This window comes from Polyodon spathula, chromosome 2, assembly GCF_017654505.1.
Source record: "Polyodon spathula isolate WHYD16114869_AA chromosome 2, ASM1765450v1, whole genome shotgun sequence".
Taxonomy (NCBI): Eukaryota; Metazoa; Chordata; class Actinopteri; order Acipenseriformes; family Polyodontidae; genus Polyodon; species Polyodon spathula.
In genome coordinates this window covers 8426570-8447196 of record NC_054535.1, presented here as the reverse complement: position 1 = coordinate 8447196, position 20627 = coordinate 8426570, and the positions used below count along the sequence as shown (strand labels likewise).

Sequence of the window (20627 nt, the reverse complement as noted above, 5' to 3'; positions counted from 1 at the left end):
CTTGAACAGCTCCAGCATACAGACATACACATCAGTAATTCCAACAGGTCTCCTTACACAGTGACACTACACTGGGTTAAAACACATCATCAGTTTGTTTGTCTTGCCTTCTAAAAGGCCTGTTGCTTGTTTACTTTGGTTATTTTACCCAGCAGTATTCTGGGTCAGAGCTTGTTGCTGGTTGAAAGGATGTCAGTCAATAGGGGAAGCAGATGAAAAGCTATGAACTGGTAGGGACAAATTCACCCACCATATGACATGAACCAGGAAGTGCAAGACATCTCCAACGTTTAGTAATAACAGACATCATGTTACTATGTGTTAAAATGAAAATACCGGTGTTTCTTTTAAAACTGCACATTTGTTAGCTTCAAAATATAGTTGTTTACCTGGTTAATTATGTACAACACACGGGTGACATCATTTTCATACTGACACCGGGAGTAGTCTTCTTCTGCCCAAAATCCACCACGGTCACATCGGCGCCAGGCCCTCCTCTCATCAGGATACCCACCAGGGAAAATCCCACTGCCTGCAGAATAGCGGGCACACAGGTGGTACGCAGTGATGCCTGAGAGAGTCCTTGGCCACCTGTAAGGAAGTAGCATTTTTATTTTGTATTTGTTATACCATTGAGAGGCATACTGGAGCTCTCTTCCAGTATCTTTACACAGTATATTGGGTATAGATATACGTTACTTGTATATCATGGAGTTATCGTTTCTATAAATGCTACAGCGGTGTGCTGCGGAGTGAAGTACTTTAGACCTTTCCTGGAAGGTTTATACATTTCAAATATTTAAAAACTACATTGAAGTTGTCAATAGGTGACAATATTGTTGGTCGTGTTTTAGTTTGTAAAAAAACAGTTATGACTGAAGGGACTTTTTAGATTCCCACTTTTCAGGCAGGGGCTTAGATAGTCTTACACTTTTTAAAGGATTTCCCAAAACACAGGTATGTTATTTATGGTGTGAAGAGATTTGGTACTTACCACCTCCCAGATTCACTCTCTGCTTAAAGAAAATGCAGCAGCTTATTAATAAGCTCCTATTTGGAACCAACAGGTGTTCTTCACAAAATCCAAACACTTAGCAAAGGTTTTACACTGCACTGACAATAATGCAGTTCCAAGTCATACCCCTACAGAGACCATGCCTAATGGCATGTAAAAGGAGGATTTTTTTAATTTTCCACATGGTGTAGCAGAACATTCACTAGACATCATCCTAATAAAAGCTATAAAAAGCTGGTGCAGTGACTTGCTCTACCTTATACTGAAGTGTTGACCCTCTCCGTATCAACCATTAAAAAAAAAAACAACTTTAAAAAGCAAAGCCTTGCTATTTCCAGCAGGGGTCACTGTGGTGCTGAGCAAAGATCAGCAAAAGGGCTCACAGAGTACTTTTGAAAAGTGTCTTTAGAACATTTAATCTGTTCCACAGCTCTATCAGAAAAACACAGAAAAGGTGTTTTAATTTAAATCAGTATTTCATTGTTTTATTAAATAGGGTCATTGCTTCTTATAAGATTGAGCTGAGGAACTCTAAACATGGCCTATTTAAACACAGTTGGATTTCTTTGAAACAAAGATCAGCTTAACTGTTTAAACAATTCAAGTCAAGATCCTGGCTTGCTATAAACAAACACATATCAAGCATGACAGGGAAGCTGGTTAGTTAGTATGTAATTTTAAAACATGCAGTGCCTTCATTTTTCTACTCTTTTAGTAATCAAAACCCTGGTGACAAAAATACCCCACTCCTACCACCTAAGAGAAGGAAACTAAAAAAGTAAACTTAATATTTACACATTTATGTCAAGTTTTACTCTTTGTGAACTTGGAATGTCAGGATTTGATTTAATCAGCGTTTTACCCAGCATATCAAGACACTTCAGATATTAGACAAGGTACCCATTCACAGCAAATTTAACTGAGTGGGTCATCTGTAGAATGATGAAGCTGGGTGTTTTTTAATGCTTCAGCCTAATGCAAATACAATTTAAGCAAGGTTTTTTGCATAACTTAATCTAGACTGGGCCCTGTTCCAGGAAGAGTATGCTGGCAATCATGTTACCTAACAGTGGGTTAAGCTTTTAGTCTCTTGTTTTCTGTTGGAGAATGACATAGTTTCATGTATTTGAAAGGTGTATAAGACTAAAAATGCTTTATCCTACTTAATCAGGTTTCAGAAATACTAGCAGCAGTTTGGAGAGTTTTTAATAATGTGTATTGCTTGCCATTTGTTACAGCAGGGTCCATCTTCTCTCAATCTAATTTGGTGTAATAAGGAGCATGTGAACTGTCATCATGTTTCTGAGTAACTTTCATGTGACGAACACAGGGCAGGAGATACAAACAGATGATTTTTCAGAAGCAGCAGCTGCCTGCTGGTACTGACCTAAAATTCCCCTTGTTGTTAACCACCTTCTCCAGGGGACAGTACTGAGCTGAGCTTTCCAACACTACAATGTGAACCGTCCTTGTGTTGTTGCCACGACTTGTCCGCACGCGGCACTCCCAATTCCCAGTTGAGCCACTCTGGATATTGGAAATGGTCAGTTCACTGCAATGAAATTAGTATTTAAAATAATGGCGAGGAACAATTTTTCAACCATGAAATTGCACATGCATTTGCTGTTCTGTTCTCTCTCTCTCTCTCATCATTAGACATCAATCATGTTCTCAACTGGATTAACATGTAATAAATACTATACAAAAAAAGTGCTTGCCAGTTACTGCACCGCAGGCAGAACTGCATTTGCAAGGTTATTCTAAAAAGCCAGCACCTTGCAGACATGATGCTCAGGTGTGAGAGCAAGCTACAGGTTCAATATAAATGTTGCTTGGGGTACATATTCAATCCAAGCATACATTTCCCAAAATAACAATTTGTTAACTGATACCTTTCAATCAAGGAGCAGTTCTGAACCATGCTCTTTTTGATGAAAATGCCCTGGGTCGCATTTGGTTCCACCATTTTGCCATCTTGATACCACAGCACCTGCATATCCTGATCGATATAGGAAGCCTTGCATTGGAATGGGAGGCTGTCACCCTCAAACACTATCTGTCGATGAGAGGGGGTCATCTGGAAAGATGGTAACTCAAGGGGAGCATCTAGAAAGATTCAAAATCCGAGAGAAGAACAGTTTAATTGGATGCGCACCAACAGAAATGTAACCACAAAACATGACACAGTACCATTGAAATAGTTAGGATGAATTCGAGTTACACAAATTAAGTTGGCACAGCATTAAAAAAAAAAAAAAAAAAAAAAAAAAAAAGGAGAGGTCTACTTTCTCATGAGCTTTAAATCAGACACGTAATAGAGGGTATCCAGTTACACGTAACTCAATGCCTCCATCAATGCTATGAAAGTGAATCATCTCCTACCACACGTCAAGAGCTCTGGTTTGATGTCAGTCACTAGCTGGCCCTGTAGGGACCTTGGGTAGGAACACCTGCTTTCACGCACAGATACATTTCTCTCCTTCAGCCATCGTATCAACCAAAGCAGATTGCAGTCACAGAGCAGGAACGGTGTCTGGAACTCTCTGCAAGGGAAGAAAAAAAATTCAAGTATATATACAGCTCTGGAAAAAACTGAGACCACTGCAAAATGATTAGTTTCTATGGTTTTACTATTTATAGGTATGTGTTTGGGTAAAATGAACATTTTTGTTTTATTCTATAAACTACTGACAACATTTCTCCCAAATTCCAAATAAAAATATTGTCATTTAGAGCATTTATTTGCAGAAAATGACAACTGGTCAAAATAACAAAAAAGATGCAGTATTGTCAGACCTCGAATAATGCAAAGAAAATAAGTTCAGATTCATTTTTAAACAACACAATACTAATGTTTTTAACTTAGGAAGAGTTCAGAAAGCAATATTTGGTGGAATAACCCTGATTTTCAAGCGTCTTGGCATGCTCTCCACCAGTCTTTCACATTGATGTTGGGTGACTTTATGCCACTCCTGGCGCAAAAATTCAAGCAGCTCGGCTTTGTTTGATGGCTAGTGACCATCCATCTTCCTCTTAATCACATTCCAGAGGTTTTTAATGGGGTTCAGGTCTGGAGATTGGGCTGGCCATGACAGGGTATTGATCTGGTGGTCCTCCATCCACACCTTGATTGACCTGGCTGTGTGGCATGGAGCATTGTCCTGCTGGAAAAACCAATCCTCAGAGTTGTGGAACATTGTCAGAGCAGAAGGAAGCAAGTTTTCTTTCAGGACAACCTTGTAATTGGCTTGATTCATGTTTCCTTCACAAAGACAAATCTGCCCGATTCCAGCCTTGCTGAAGCACCCCCAGATCATCACCGATCCTCCACCACATTTCACAGTGGGTGCGAGACACTGTGGCTTGTAGGCCTCTCTAGGTCTCTGTCTAACCATTAGACGACCAGGTGTTGGGCAAAGCTGAAAATTTGACTCATCTGGGGGTGCTTCAGCAAGGCTGGAATCAGGCAGATTTGTCTTTGAAGGGCGCATGAATCAAGCCAAGTAAAAGGTTGTCCTGAAAGAAAACTTGCTTCCTTCTGCTCTGACAATGTTCCCCAACTCTGAGGATTGGTTTTTTCAGCAGGACAATGCTCCATGCCACACAGCCAGGTCAATCAAGGTGTGGATGGAGGACCACCAGATCAATACCCTGTCATGGCCAGCCCAATCTCCAGACCTGAACCCCATTGAAAACCTCTGGAATGTGATTAAGAGGAAGATGGATGGTCACTAGCCATCAAACAAAGCCGAGCTGCTTGAATTTTTGCGCCAGGAGTGGCATAAAGTCACCCAACATCAATGTGAAAGACTGGTGGAGAGCATGCCAAGACACATGAAAGCTATGCTTGAAAATCAGGGTTATTCCACAAAATATTGATTTTTGAACTCTTCCTAAGTTAAAACATTAGTATTGTGTTGTTTAAAAATGAATCTGAACTTATTTTCTTTGCACTATTCGAGGTCTGACAACACTGCATCTTTTTTGTTATTTTGACCAGTTGTCATTTTCTGCAAATAAATGCTCTAAATAACAATATTTTTATTTGGAATTAGGGAGAAATGTTGTCAGTAGTTTATAGAATAAAACAAAAATGTTCATTTTACCCAAACACATACCTATAAATAGTAAAACCAGAGAAACTGATAATTTTGCAGTGGTCTCTTAATTTTTTCCAGAGCTGTGTATGTGTGTGTATGCATAGATAGATAAATAGATAGATGTATAGATAGATAGATAAAAAATAAATACTGTGGCAACTACAGCATGAGTTTCCATTGCATCTTCAAACTATACAGTACAAAAAGTACTTCAGATTTAGGCTTCCAAAAAACTATTAATGTAGCATATGAAAAACAGCTTCCTTAAGTTACAAGCATAATTAAAGTAAATAATTCACATTTAAAAGACTGATTAATAAATCTAAAAGTAACTTACAGAGTCTTGAGTGAGCCAAGACTGTCAAATGTCCCTTGAGTCAAAGAAGAAAACTTATTTCCTGAAAGGTTTCTGAAAAAAAAATCATGAGAGAGAAAGAAACGAACAGCTGGGTATTAACATATTTTCCATACAGACAAAGGTCCTTGCAGCCAACACTTTAAACGTAAATGTCATTTAAAATACCTGCAAGGACCGTTCATTTAAAAAACCAACCAACCAAACAAAAAAGAAAAACCACAACACTATAAACTTTTATATAGTAATGGGATGGAAATTGCTTCAACATCTTTTTACATGTAATTTAAAAATAAATAAATGTTATGCTTATATGCAGGGCCAGATTAAAAAGGACAAGGGGGTCCTATGCTAACCCACATTTTGGGGGCCCTATGCACAATAGCTTGTGAAACGGTGTTGTAATTAACAACCTGAAGGTAAAGTGTATCCTGAAGGACAGCTTTTAGTTCTATGGCAAATGCATGTTCACCATTTAGACCTTGCAAATCAAATACAATGTGTAAGTGACCACTGACAAGCAACCACACTTTTACCAATTCCATAATCTACTGCTTGCGATACTCTGCAACATTAGGTAAGTATTCATGTCTCAGCTAGGCTGGTAAAGAACTCACTCCACCATTTGCTACACCCAGTCTGAAGAATTTACGTAACTTTCGGTTGTCTAATTTTTCAAAAGGGATATTTGTGCAAACAAACGCCTCTGTCAGGTCAAAAAGTAATGTGTTTTGTGCTTCATGGTTTTCAGTGGACTTTTGGAACGTGGAAGTCATCGTTCTTTGTTTCTTTGCAAGGAAGGCAGTTGCGGTACTGCTCTGGGGGATTTCCGCCTTTCTCTTTCTGTGAATATTTGAATTTAAATACTTGTCAACAGACAATTTTCGGTAAAAATCTACAGATACGTTGCAGGATGTACAGAAGAGATTACCTCCATCTGTGTACAACTCCTGCTGGATACTGCTTTACATAATCTGCTGCAGACATATGAGACATTCGCTTTCTTGTTTAGTTAATGTGATTTTTTTGTATGGAATACAAAATTATGAAAAAATGTATTTTTATTTTGGAATATTGGAACAAAAAAACATAGTATCAGGTTAATTTCATGATTTCAGTGCAGTATATAAAAAGGGAGAGAAGCAAACGCTATGGACTGAAACCCTTCTTGTCGGCTGCAGAAGGGCAGCCTCCCACATTATACTTGTTTACCTTTAACTGCCATTTTTTTCTAAAATTCCAACCCCCAAATTAAAAAGGAAAGTTTAAAAAATTTGACAGGGCAAGTTTTTAAATTGGCCCTAAAACAGAAATAAATTAATGCGTAAATTTGGCCTGATTCATACATTTTATCCTGCAGAAAAACTGACGCCTCTGACATAGGACTAGGGACGGATCTCTCCCAGGAGGTAGAGGGTGTGGGGCATTTGGTATTGCACATTAGCAGGAAGCTGCTTGCGTGCGAGAATCAGACCAAGTATGCTGTAATCGAGATGGAATGCCTAGCCGTGATAATTTAAAAAATGAACTGAAAGCAAGTTTCTGTGCGTGGGCCCTGCCACCAACATGCAGTTTTTGTAAAATTTCCCCAAAAAGTCTGGCAATGTTTATATGTACTGGTATATAGCAAGTACAGCAACCTTAGAAATCTTCTACAGATCTCTAATGTCTATGCTAAAATACAGAAGACGATGCCAGGAGAAAACAGTTATTGGGTAGTCTAAAACGACCATTTTGAAAATGTAAGCTTTTTATTAAAGTTATCAAAATTGTACTCACAGTCTGAGAAGACTCTGGAGACCTTTAAACATGTCTGCATTGAGGCAGCCAATTTTGTTATTCGACAAATCCCTGCAAGATAAAAACAAGTTTAGCAAACAGCATTTACTGGAAAGTATTACCTTTGAAGACGCATAACCCAATAACAGAACAGAACTTGGAAAATGGTTTATAGGCCTCTGGGGTTTCACAGTGACTGTCTACAAAACATACCAATATCATATTGCTTATGTTTATATTTTCTGTAGGTTGGTTTTAGCTAAGTTTTATGGTTTGATCGTTTAATGAAAAAAAGAATTTGAACCCCTACTTCCTCTCAATTAATAAAAAAGAATATTCCAACTACACCAAGGCCAACTGAAATATTCAAGAATATTTATAACCTCCAAAATGGTCTCGTATCAGCTTTATAATTTAACATATACAGTAGTCTTTTTTTTTTACAGTATCATTATTGCTTATAACCTATAAGTTACGAGACAATAGCTTGCTCCCCCCCCCCCACTCTTATCACCAACATTTTGGTTTTGAGATTCTTACTTTTAAGTTTCGTTTGTTTAGAAAACACTGTTTTTTATATGCGAAATATGTGCAGTTGTGGGCACTTTGTATTTTGTCTTAACAATGGAGGAATTTACTGTACGAGTCACCTGTTCTTGTGGCAATCATTTTGGATTTGCTAGGCCTTGAAGAAATCTAGTTAAACATTCTGAGTGGCTGACTTCCTTAGCTCTAGGGCATTGCTGAACACCTGCACAACACAAAGCTGAGCTACATTCACTGTACATTGAAAATCACACTGTGAATACAGTGGCAATTTCAGATCTCTTTCAAGGCTAATAAAATCAAGTAAATGAAGGAAAACTAAAACCAACCAACAAATCAACTGACATTACGGGTAAAACTATATGTACTTCCCAGAAGAATAATTCAGTCTCACTTTTACATGAAGTGTTAAACGCTGTGGGTAAAGTGAATCTTCTGCACCTCGAGGGGAACATTCGCAAGACAAACCCAAGCTGAACACAACATGATGATTTCAGCTATCTAAAATAATAAATTTAACCCCAAGCGGATGGGGTCATATTTCGGCTTGGGATCCTAACACACACTGACCGGTCTGCACATACCATGTGTTTAAAGATGTTTTTAAATTGTAATTTCTAATAATGACAGTTGTCAAAGAGTGCCTATCTCTGCTCTTTCACCAACACTGCACTAAACTTGTTTTTCACAGCAGGTATCAGCTGGTATCTGGTCTATGAAGTAATACATTCCAGACTCTGCTTTATGAGAGAGGTTATTGTAACAATCTGAAGTGCATGCCACATCTGGAGCTGTACATAACAAAAAGCCAGCCATATGAATTCAAGCATTCTGATGTAGCTCTAAGTGGCCTGTGAAATCATAGGTACATTATCATTCAGCCAATAATGCAGTTCTCATTTCTCAACATTGGGAACATTGTTTGAATTGCAATTGTATGTTTCTTTAAATGCTGTGAAATATGTTCTAAGAATACGTTTAGTTATGCCTGCTTCTTGATTTTTAAATATGCATTTTGTGATGGCAGAACAATTCGATATAAGGAAGACAGGTGAGCTCTACTGCGCTACTGGAGATGGGTGCTGCTCTTTGGGAACTCGTCCAATTGTAAACCATGCAATTGTCCCTTCCAGAGCCACGGAGACTAAAAGTTGCTATAACAATCAGAGCTTCTAATTGGATTATTTTTTTCCAGGCTAGAAGCTAGAATATTTTAAAAAAAATAAATAAATAAAAATAAAGGAAAGTTATCAACCGTAAGTGTTCTACTTTAACCCAGTAGCATTCAGAACGCTCTGCTCATCTGTTCCACACAAGTCCCAATTCAAAAATGTGCGTGTTTATTTCCAAGATAGCAACAGTATCGTTACACTCCTAGATCCAGCCTCAAAAGTAAACTATACATTTATTTTTACAGCTGACCCTAATGCATAAGATCACAAACCCAACTTTGCCAGAAAGCACTGGGTATTTGCAGAACATTCTTATGCAATAAGATTTAAATAAACAGATGTACCTTCATAGAGACAGTGAAATGGGAGTCTTAAAACACAAGGAGTACACTTTCTGATCGGTTTCTACCGTTTACTGGAAGTTAATGGTCAGTCTGTTTGTTTTGGGATATTGATGTACTAAAAAGTTGCTAACTGATGGTAACCTGCTGGTTTCTATTGGACCACTGGTTATAAAATGTTAATGTACCTCCCCTGCTCTCACCAACTCAGCAGAATCTATTTTCTCGTGGGAGATGATTATTGATTAAGGCCATTTTGCTAAATAAATAATGTATTAAGTTATGGTTGCTTACTTTTTATTTTTTAACTTCCAAAACCATCCTATCTATGAGAAGATAATCGGCAAGTGCACGTCCACATGTTTACAGATGCCACCTAGCAAACTGTTCAAACCACAAGAATATTACTGTTTAAAGACAGAACTTCTCTTTCAATTGTGATACAACTACCTGACTGACCTGAATCTTTTGACAAAGCAGCTACATGTTTACAAAAGGGCATTTAATGAAAGTAAAGGACAAGCTTTTAACAAACTGTATTGTTTGCTTGAACCTGTTAGGTTAATATTTTTAATAAGCCAGAACATGAATAACACGCTTTCACTACAAGATGACATAAAACGTACTGATGCCAAGTTCCAGCTATCCAGCTTTGTAAAGGCCTGAAACAAAGCAACTTTTGAAGCTTTGTTAAGCATTTTTTGCCAAGGATAGCCTTATAAAAACTTATGTACCAGTGTTTTAATCTTTGCAAAGACAAGCGCCGCCAGACCAGGCAATCCAGACAAAACGGGTTGGTTATAACTCCCAATGCCAAACAGTACAGAGAATCCATCCGTGCAGCGGCAAAGAGCAATTGTTTTGTAGTTTGTTCTGAAAACAGGATTTTTGTCCAAACAATCTAATTTCAATTGTAGCGTGATGTGTTGTAAAATTCAAATTCTTATCTAACCACACTCAAACATTTGTATTTGTTTACTAGTTTAATGCAGGAACCTTCCAGTCTTCAATTTAAGACAGACCTGCATGTGTCTCATAGCCTTAAAAATCAAAGTATACCCTTGCAACACCAGGCAATGTTTTCTGGAAACTTTAAAGCGACTAGTTGTGGGGCACAGAAGTGGTCAAAAAATAGTAATTTAAGAATATTCAGATATTGCCGGTTCATAAGACTGCCTGATAGTTGCCTTGTATTCAATAGCTTTAGATGGAGGTCCTGCAGTCAGTGACTACCAGTGAGCACCAAATCTAAAGCACTGTTAGAAATCTGAAATCTTAGCCAAATAAAAGTTATCATGAAAAAAGAAGTAGATCACCTTGACCCACATGAATTCTAGGAGGGGTGAAAAATGAAAGCATTTTAAACCATTTTGTGGCATGCGTTCCACTGCAGGGAAATACTACTTTAATATTAATCTACATGATTGCTTTGCTTTCACATCAGACATGGTTAGGCAAGTTGCAAACTAGAAAAAGTAAGGAAAACATTCAATACTTACAGCCTCTTTAGTGCAGACAGCCCCAGAAAAGCCCCGGGCTCAATATTGCTTATAATGTTGTTTTTGAGGTCTCTGTAAAAAAAAAAAAAAATGTAAACACTGTAAAAGACTCAAGTCTCTATGGTTTCCAACAACAATTGATATGATTTTTTTTTACTGATCTGCACATGGTAATGGAGCTTGACGAAGAATCATAGCAAACAGTTGTGTACCAATCTCAAAGTATGTGGTGTATATCGTAGATACTGCCAGAGGTTAAACTGTGCTGGAGATAAACACATTTGAATATAGCTATGAACCACATATTACGGAAAATGACATTGGTGTAGAAATTTGTTAGGTTAGACGTCACTGTCATGGCCACCAACACTTTACATCAGGGGTTCCCAAACTTTACCTGAAACCCGTTCAGCTGCATTACACACTGTGGCCCACTATTAGCACTCCTTACGGAAAATGTCAAACTGAAAAAACATTTAATATGTTTAAACCTGTAACATTATAAATAAACCTAAACTGTCCTTTATTCGTTTGAATGAATATTGTGAAAGATGGAAATCACATACAACATGCACGGAGTGAAAACAATTTTTTGAAACACTAATTTTAGTAAATAAAATTGAACATTTTAGAAATGCAGTTCATTTTTCTTGGTCAAACAAGAAACAAGTGCGTGTCTCTTATTCCCCATTCATAAATACCTGAACAGGAATCACGAGTAAACCCAGTACAACGTGCACAAAAACATAACTTTTAAAACACTGTGCAACTAAAACATCCAGCCGTTACCTCTCACACTGAACTGTCATGCACAAAAAAAGATGAATGCACACAATACAGATGAAACGAGAGCCTTGCATAACTTTGCCACTACTCTGTACAACCAAATACAACTTGCAAAATCACAATCACATTCAGTTGGCTTGCAACATCTCCTCACCCCCCCCCCCCACGCCCAAAAAAATAAATAAATAATCCAGAGCATAGCTGCGCCACTTAACCAAAAGAAAACTTCTGAAAATAAATTAATCTGCAGTGAAATTTGAATGTCAAAAAACATTTTATTCTTAAATAGTTAGCCTTTCGTCGGAATTCTTCTCATCATTCAGCTTCTCCATTTTGCTGCAGGAGCTCCAACGTTAGTCTTTCGTGATACCATCCAGTCTCCAGCCCAGCAACAGCGCCGTTCAAAGCGCAGCTCCATTACTCAACTTTGTCCGCGTCTTCATTAGAAAGACTGGCCCTCCATTAACACTTTCAAAAGCTCCGTCAACAAGACATTGACATCCCTGTCATCAGCGATTGCCTTGGCTCTATTTAAAATCATCCACAAAGCTTTGTCCACTGAATCTATCTTTACTCCTCGCCTGCAATCGGGTGCCCCTCCCACAGAGCCAGCTCAATTTACTGTTCCATCAAAAGATGCTGTCCTGGACCTCCATCAGTTACGTCCAACGTTTTAAAGACCTATCCAGCTCATTACAAACTATATCAGCCGGCGCTAACATCAATTACCACCTAATCAAGAGTACTGGGCGCTGGACTTCACCAGAAGTAGACACATACAGTCGCCCATCTCCCACCGACATTGCCACCGCCCATCAGAAAATAGTTAGCATGCCTAAAGTAGGGGCTAGCTGACCGCTAGGTCTACCAGAGGTTTTCCCCCCTATTTAAAAGGGGTTGTTTTCCTCTCCACTTGGCGGCAGGTAAACACGGAACCTTCTAGCCCCTGTCTGTCTCTCATGTCATTTCATCCTTGAATTTATGTTATGCATTGGCACATGCTCCGTTGTATGTCGCACGGTGAGATTCTGCAGGGTGCCAGGGGTCCATTCTTTGGGGAGTAAGTAGGCCTCACTTCTGTGATCTTAGCTGCGCTTCCTCAACTTTAATAAAGGGAGGTTCTCACCACACGTGTCATAGGGGACCCCAAGATACACTATCCTTTCACAGTGAGGCTCTATCCTATATTTAACATTTCGGGATGTGGCCCGCTTTAAACTCTCAGTGCTCGAGTCCCAACTAACCCATCTATTCTCGTTCTTTACAGGTTCCCTGCAGGACGCCCCTCCACTCCCGGCTTCGGAGACCGCAGCCTCACCTCATTTTGAGGGCAGCACCGCACTGGTCAGGTGCTGCGTCAGAGTTTTGTTATGTTTTTCAGATCCCCGGGTCCGCAGCCTTCAAGACCAAGCTATTTCCTCTACTGAGGATGGCTCTTTGGTGGGTGGGATTTCTCTTCTATCCAGTCCACTTCTCCAAGTCAGGCCCCCCTCATCCGTTGCTGTTGCACCAACACCTTGTTTCTGCCTTTACTGTACTACCCTATATAGTCCTGACAGGCACTCCAGGAAGAATAATTATTATTATTATTATTATTATACATTCTAGTGTTATTTTAAGACAACTGTGAACAAGCCAGAAAACAATAAAATAGCAGTATATCCAAACATTTGAATAAATCAATTTATTAGTCTGTTTAATAACTTGATTTAGTTAATATTGAAACATATAAAAAATACAATATTTTAAAAGGTTAACAGCTAATTAGTCACAAAAACGTATTCTTCATAGGCAGCAATTGAATTTTTAAATGAACGTTATCAGGTACAAAAGTTAGGATGAAAACATTTCTACAAAAAAAAAAAAAAAAACCATTGCAGCACCTCAAAAACGGTACAAATGCCTTTAAACTCCTGTAGCTGCCTTTTTTGTTATTTATACTTTGCAAAATCTATTCTTTGGTAGCGGATTCGACATTGTAACTTTTTGCAATAAGAGACAGCAGAGTGATCACATGACCTTAACACTGCCCTATTGTCAGAGCTCTCGCTCTACATCCCGCCTACAGCTAGGCAATCTTGTTACCTCTAATTTGTGAATTTATGTTTTGATTGACAGTCCGCTAATACTGCTTTGCTACAATATTTTTCTAGTTAAAGCAGCCGCTGGTGTCTGCTTTTCGCCATTAATAGAAATAAATACATAGCGGACCACATTTTGAGAACCCCTGCTGTACAAACCCTGCGTCTGCAGTTGTGGCAGACTTGTAAAGTAACTACCACAAAATACAGCTTGACCTTGAGAATCAAAATACAATTGTGTACAGCACAATCAAGCCGACCTGTATATCCTACTGTATCAACTAGAAACCAAAAAAATTGCACGACTACCGTCAGCAAAATTGGGTAACGGGTCAAAATGAAAGGTGCATTTAGATTTTTCAAATGAGCTCCCATAACACGGGAACTATAATTAAGGCGCCTACAATGTATGAAGATAAAAAAAAATAAGCTAAGCACATTTGCATATAAAAGCACAGGCATAACAGATTAGTAAAATACATTAGTAGTGTACTACATAAACCAGCACTGAAGCGGACCTGCAACAACTCAAACCAGCCCATGGATGTTTCTCACCAGTATAATTAAAATTGATCAGTGTGCTCCTCCATCAAGCATTACCAGGGCTTAAAATACTGAGGCTTAAAAATCACTCCTCACCTTTACTTTAGGCCCATTATGAAAATGGACAAAAATCTGTGCCAATAACCCCATGTGTTAGGGCTTGTTGCTGTCACTTTGAATACTTTCAAGATACATGTAGGGTAGTTTGAAAATCATCACAAATTTTCAGGGATCGAAATTAACACCTGCCCAACGCGGGTAAATTTCACACTTATATGCCACAGTGATGGGTATGCTTTTGTACACTTTGAATGCCAGCGGTTCTGTGCCAGTGGTGTGAATTTGCGACAGACCGCTATACCATCAAACAGAAGTTGTTGGCTAAAACAAGAAACTTGAAAAAAATGTTGTCACAATAAGCACCACAACTTCTGCTTTCGATTGGTCCATTTAATATATGCTGTCATTCAATTAAAATTTATTTATTTTTTTAGCAAATCGCATATGAAAGTGATGTTGCTGACAACCAAACAAAACAGAGAAGGAGGCAGTGCTTGTGCTGTGAAGTGATAGGATTAGTTTTCCGTACAGTCCACCAGCATCTCTCTCCCGTTTGAGAATTAAGGTTAGTTTCTGAGATTTACTTAATTCAATCTAAAAGGATTTTTATAAACAGCATCTGTTAATAAGAGATAGTATGAATATTATCGTATGTCATTCTTTTTAGATGTACTTGTAAATGCTTACTGCTAAAAAAAAAAAAAAAAAAAGCTTACTGCTAAACTAGTTGATGTAATGTTTTACATGTTTTTTTTTTCTGATTGATTTACAATAAAGTCAAATATTACTTAAATATGCGTAGAAAATATTTTGCTGGATAACCGATCAAGAAAATAATTCAGTATGTTTTCATTGCCTCTGTGTGAAGGGCATACATAGCAGGCAGCTTGTCAGATTGAGTGCTTCGGGAAACTTCACAGGTTAGAAACAAACCCCCTCAAAAGAGGTCTTAGGCTGCACAGCCTTTCTCTCCGCGATTACTTTACAAATAAAAAAGCTACCACAGAACAGAAAAAACAGTTCAGAAAAAGTTTTTGAAAAGTATTTTCGCTGATGAAAATATGATCGCCCTGGCTGTGCTGTCTGTTTGTCTTGAATTACTCCTCTTGTTAATTTTTATAATGGCAAAAAAATTCACTGCATTGCAGGATGCTGGTCTTCTATTTGCCGACCAAGATAGTGAGCCTGAAAGTTGTGATCCTCAGGACAGTTTAGCTAGTGAGAAAGGAAGAGACAAGGTAGGAGGGAAAAAGAAAAAAACACGAGTAGAAATGTAATCATATTTGTTCTACAAATCTACCAAAAGAAGACAAACAAAACTCTAGGGTTCTCTTTTATTGTTTCATTATATCTGTGTGGCTTACACACACATATTTGCATACCTTTTTAGGTACACTATTCTTATTCTTTATGGCCACACTTTGTTAGAACCTTTCCAATCTGTAATTTACACTCAATCTATTATATTTTATAACCAAAAAAAAGTTTAGCAAGCATTGGAATCACTGTTTCCATGTTGTAATTTTTTTTGGGTAACTGCAGAAAATAATTCAAACTTATGAATGAATATTAGGATACTGACAAGCTCCCAATCTCAGTGTGGAATTTAAGACTAAATAACTCAAATGTGTCTGTTACATAAACTAGTAATTTTATTCACCAATTTATTTGTACTGAATGAAGTATGAATTATAATAGAGATCTCTACAACATGTTTTGGGGTTGTACAGTGAAAACTGTATTGAATGTATTGCATATAGTGAATAAAAAAATTATGTAAAACTATATATTTCTTAAATATGCATCTATGGTCTCCCTATATATTAATTTGAACTTGTACTGTTAAAATATGTATTGTTGATGTTTTGTTTCTAACCTTTTGTGGTTATGTATGTATACAAAACATACACACACACACACGGCAGGAAATGAGTGGTGACGTCAGACCAGAAGGAGGAACTGAACACACAGGCAAGGTAACTGAAGTTTCAAAAAGACACGGTGTGCGCAGTTTACAAAATAACAAAAATAAATAAAATATTTAAAACCAAAAATAAACACTGCTCACAGAGCATAAAAATAAATAAATCACAAACACTAAACGCCATGGTCGGGCTGAGCGATCGTCTTCACTGATCCTTAGTTCTTTATAAATTCTCTCTTCTCTCTCCACTCTCGTTCCGCCTCCCGAACACCCACCCAGAGTGCAGAGTACTGCCGGTAATTATGCAGGTGACCATCTCCCGATTAGCAACAAATTAATCACTTAATTCGGCCGATGGCCACCAGGTGACCATCTCCCGATTAGCAACAAATTAATCACTTAATTCGGGAGATGGCCACCTTCTGCACGAGTTTTTAATGTACGCTGCAAAACAAAACTTCAGTTTGGCGCCGCCCTCGTATTAAAGATGCTGCAGTCATAGTTCAGCTTTAAAATAAACGCCGCTAGAAATAAAGAAACATTAAGCTATTTCTCCCCCTACTAAAGAAAAACAAAACAAAAAAAAACAGTAAACAAATAAAACGCGCAAAACTGATTATGTACACGTAACGCCCCCGAAGAGACGGGAGCCTCAATCTAGCACGTACATTACAAACTAAAGCACACACACACACAATAAGCACATTTTATTTTATGGTAGTACAGTTCTGAAAGAAAATGCAAGAAACTACATACAGAACAGCAGTCCTTCTGAAGTTCATATAGATGGTTTTGATGTTTTGTTTTTATTTAAATTGTAATTCCCATAAAAATAAAAACAATGTGCTTACTATCTATGAGAAGCCCGTTTCAGTTTCTTTTGCAGAAAAATTACAAACATCAAGTTACAGTGAGAAAAAAATAACCGAGTAGGATATATAGTAGTTAACAGATAAACTAATAATTCTGAGGTAATTTTTGGTGCAGAACGACATCTACGCCACACTCTTGCATTTAACTGCCACACCAGCTTTGTCCCGCCCCTTAACCAATACACACTCCTGATTAGCTGTTACAGGTTTTGTTGCCTTATAGCCTGCAGTAAAGTTGTTTTCTTTTTTAATTTATCTACACATCCTACCCCACAACTTCCAAGTGAAAAAAATATTCTAGACATTGTAGAAAATTATAAATAAAAACTGAAATAGCTTGGTTGGATAAGTGTCCACCCCCCTTGCAATAGCAATCCTAAATTAGCTCAGATGTAACCAATCGCCTTCAAAATCACACACCAAGTTAAGTGGCCACCACCTGTGTTAAACTGTAGTGATTCATGTGATTTCAGGATAAATTCGGCAGTTCCTGTAGGCTCCCTTTGCTGGGTAGTGCATTTCAAAGCAAAGACTCAACCATGAGCACCAAGGAGCTTTCAATAGAACTCTGGGACACAGTTGCTGAAAGGCACAGATCAGGGGATGGGTATTAAAAAAAAATAGAAAGGCCTTGAATATCCCTTGGAGCACGGTCAAGATGATTATTAAGAAGTGGAAGATGTATGACACCACCAAAACCCTGCCTAGATCAGGCCGTCCCTCCAAACTGGATGACCGAGCAAGGAGATTGATCAGAGAGGCTACCAAAAGGTCAAAAGGCAACTTTGCAAGAGCTACAGGCTTTTATGGCATTTTTTTCTCAATATAAACTTTTTTCCCCCCCTTAACAGTGTGGAGTATGGTGTGTAGGTAAGTGGAAACAAAATCCTCAGTAAAATGCATGAAACTGAGGCACTGACACAAAATGTGAAAAAAAGTTCAGGGGGGTGTAGACTTTCTAGAGGCACTAATTATATATATATATATATATAATGGTTTCACATTCGCTTGCTGTCCCTTATCTCAAGAATTAAAAAGCCGATTGGTAGCATATCTGGATACAGCAGCTGCCTTTAGCCACAGCGCCCGCTCATAAGAATACCTAACCCAAACCAATTATTCTCTTTGTAACGACATGCAACAGTAACAATACTTAAGACACTGACAAAGACAGACTAACATTTTCTAGCCTATACAAGCCGAAATAAAGAACATCTCCAGTTTAAAAGAAAAAGCCTCCAGGCTCTTTTGTAAAGTGCTTGTCATACCGTACTTGCACTTCTGATAAACCAGCACCAAGGGACACGTTGTTGGATTGAGGGCATGTTATAGGAACACGTTTAGAAGCAATTAGGCATCAATTTTACACAACAGTGGTGCTGAATCACACAATACTGGAGACTGTTCTGTCAGCTATATATTAAAAACCTCTTACAAATTCCAGAAGTACAATTATGCCTGAAGACCACAGCCATTTTCATTAGGTCAGTGTGTTTGACAAGAGATAGTGAACACAACTGTCTTTCACGTCTTAGTTTATTATTTTTTATTTGGGGGATAGGGTAGTATTAAAGTAACTCAATTGAGAAGCACTTTAGAATCTAATGTACGTACAGGGAAGGCATGTCATGGAGTTGGACTCCCGCCTACAAATTCAATAAATTAATTTTACATTCATGGAGTAAGAGTTTTAAAAGATTTAAATCTGCCAGTCACATTGCTTATGAATGACATTTCTAAACTGCTGGGGAGGTCGTCTTGTCCCAGTGCTTTTCTGCTATGCCATTTGTTTTTTAATGCTGAACTTGGTTTATTCAGACTCTACTGTTCATGCAGTATTTCACTAGAATGCCTGATTGTTTCAGACATTTCCATGTGATAAACATGGCTAAAAAAATATATAGGTGCCTGATGAGCTACGTTGATTTTGTAATATTGATGAATAGTAAATTCATTACAGTAGTAAATAGTGGATAATACTTTTTTATTATTATTATTTACTCAAAGTACAGTTGTAAGCTAAAAAAACAATATGGGACAATTTGTATCCACAAATGCTACAGTGCGACCGCAACTCGTTTTTCCACCGATACCGAACGTCTCATCTCTGTGTTTTGGATCTCCAGGAAATGTCTCAGTAAATGACAAGAGACACATATGACTCCTTAGACATGGGTACATTTTTAATCCAGTCATTTGGAAACCACTCAAGTCATTCCCACCAGCCTTCTGGTCGGAAGATCGCTCAACATTTTGCTCTACTGTCATGGTACTGCAGATCGTCACCACTGTATTTAGCAGTGCAGAAAAAGCAAAATGTCAAATGTTAGGACACAATTTTGCGTTAACGTGACCTCTGAAATGCACAAGTCAAATTGACCCACATGGCGGTTCTAGGTAGAACTGTTTATAACTATAATATTTGAGATTCTGGCTATCAAACGCCGTCATTATATTTAATTAATATATTTAGGAAAAGTCAAAAATGGACACAGACATACTATTTACGATGGATAAGTAATTAACATTTTAAATCCAAAATGGGTCAAATTGACCCACATGGCGGTTCCTGTGTTAAAGCATTTCTTCCCAATTGATACTTGTTCCATACAGAGATTCAACTGATTATTAATTTGATAATTGGATTTGGGTTTGAAACCCCACTTTACACTGCACAAGTAAGTGAAGATAGCAGCAAGCAGTATGTTTTAGATGTAGAAAATGAAAGTGGCATTAGAAAAACAAAAATGCAAAAAAACAAAAGAATGTAAACCAGGAACAGGAGGAGAAAGTTAGATAGTTTTGCCAAACAAAATAGACGCTGACCTAAATATCATAGCTAGTGATTGGTTTTGGTCTGGAATCAACTCCCCAGTAATGTTGTTGAAGCTGACACCCTGGGATCCTTCAAGAAGCTGCTTGATGAGATTTTGGGATCAATAAGCTACTAACAACCAAAACGAGCAAGATGGGCCGAATGGCCTCCTCTCGTTTGTAAACTTTCTTATGTTCTTATGTTTTTGAGAAGTACGGAAGTGTGCTGGAAGCTTGTTTGAACAGTGGTTAAAGCCAGGAACAAAATGCAATCGCCAAGTTTAAATCCAACATCCATGTAATTGATGGAGTTTTACAAAGTGATGATGAAATTGCTTTTGATACTGAAAACAAAAAAGTAGTCAAATGAGGAATTAGAAAACTACATCTCCCAGAATGCCACAGCTATCCAAGAACAACAATTGACTGGCAATCAGTAAATATACCTGTTTTAACAAACCAACCCGGTAGGTATAAAAAGGGCAAGTTCCAAAGACAATGGCTGCCTGTGGGAAGGCATGGAACTGTGTACAGACCTGAATGTGGTGTATGTTAAAACTAAAATATTTAATTTGTGATGCGATGGAAAAGGCACACCACAGAGCAAACAAACACGCAGACATCATCTTGCTTAAGCCCATTCTTTGTTGTCGAACGAGATTTATCCAAAGACATGTTAGGAAAGAAGAAAAGCTTTGTCACAACCTGTAATTCTGAAAAAATAAAATAGAGAGATAGAC

At 38.0% G+C, this 20627-nt stretch overlaps 1 protein-coding gene across 1 annotated transcript in view; it reads right to left on the bottom strand.

Annotated features, from left to right (window-relative positions):
* LOC121329781 (adhesion G protein-coupled receptor A3-like) overlaps nt 1-20627 on the bottom strand; it is a 51019-nt gene that overhangs the window by 11214 nt on the left and 19178 nt on the right. The window contains exons 4-10 of the mRNA XM_041275568.1: nt 10808-10879; nt 7250-7321; nt 5453-5524; nt 3398-3558; nt 2908-3121; nt 2403-2567; nt 390-591 (exon numbers count right to left, since the gene is read on the bottom strand). Of these exons, the coding sequence (XP_041131502.1) occupies nt 390-591; nt 2403-2567; nt 2908-3121; nt 3398-3558; nt 5453-5524; nt 7250-7321; nt 10808-10879 (958 nt within the window). The remainder of the gene's footprint in view (nt 1-389; nt 592-2402; nt 2568-2907; nt 3122-3397; nt 3559-5452; nt 5525-7249; nt 7322-10807; nt 10880-20627) is intronic.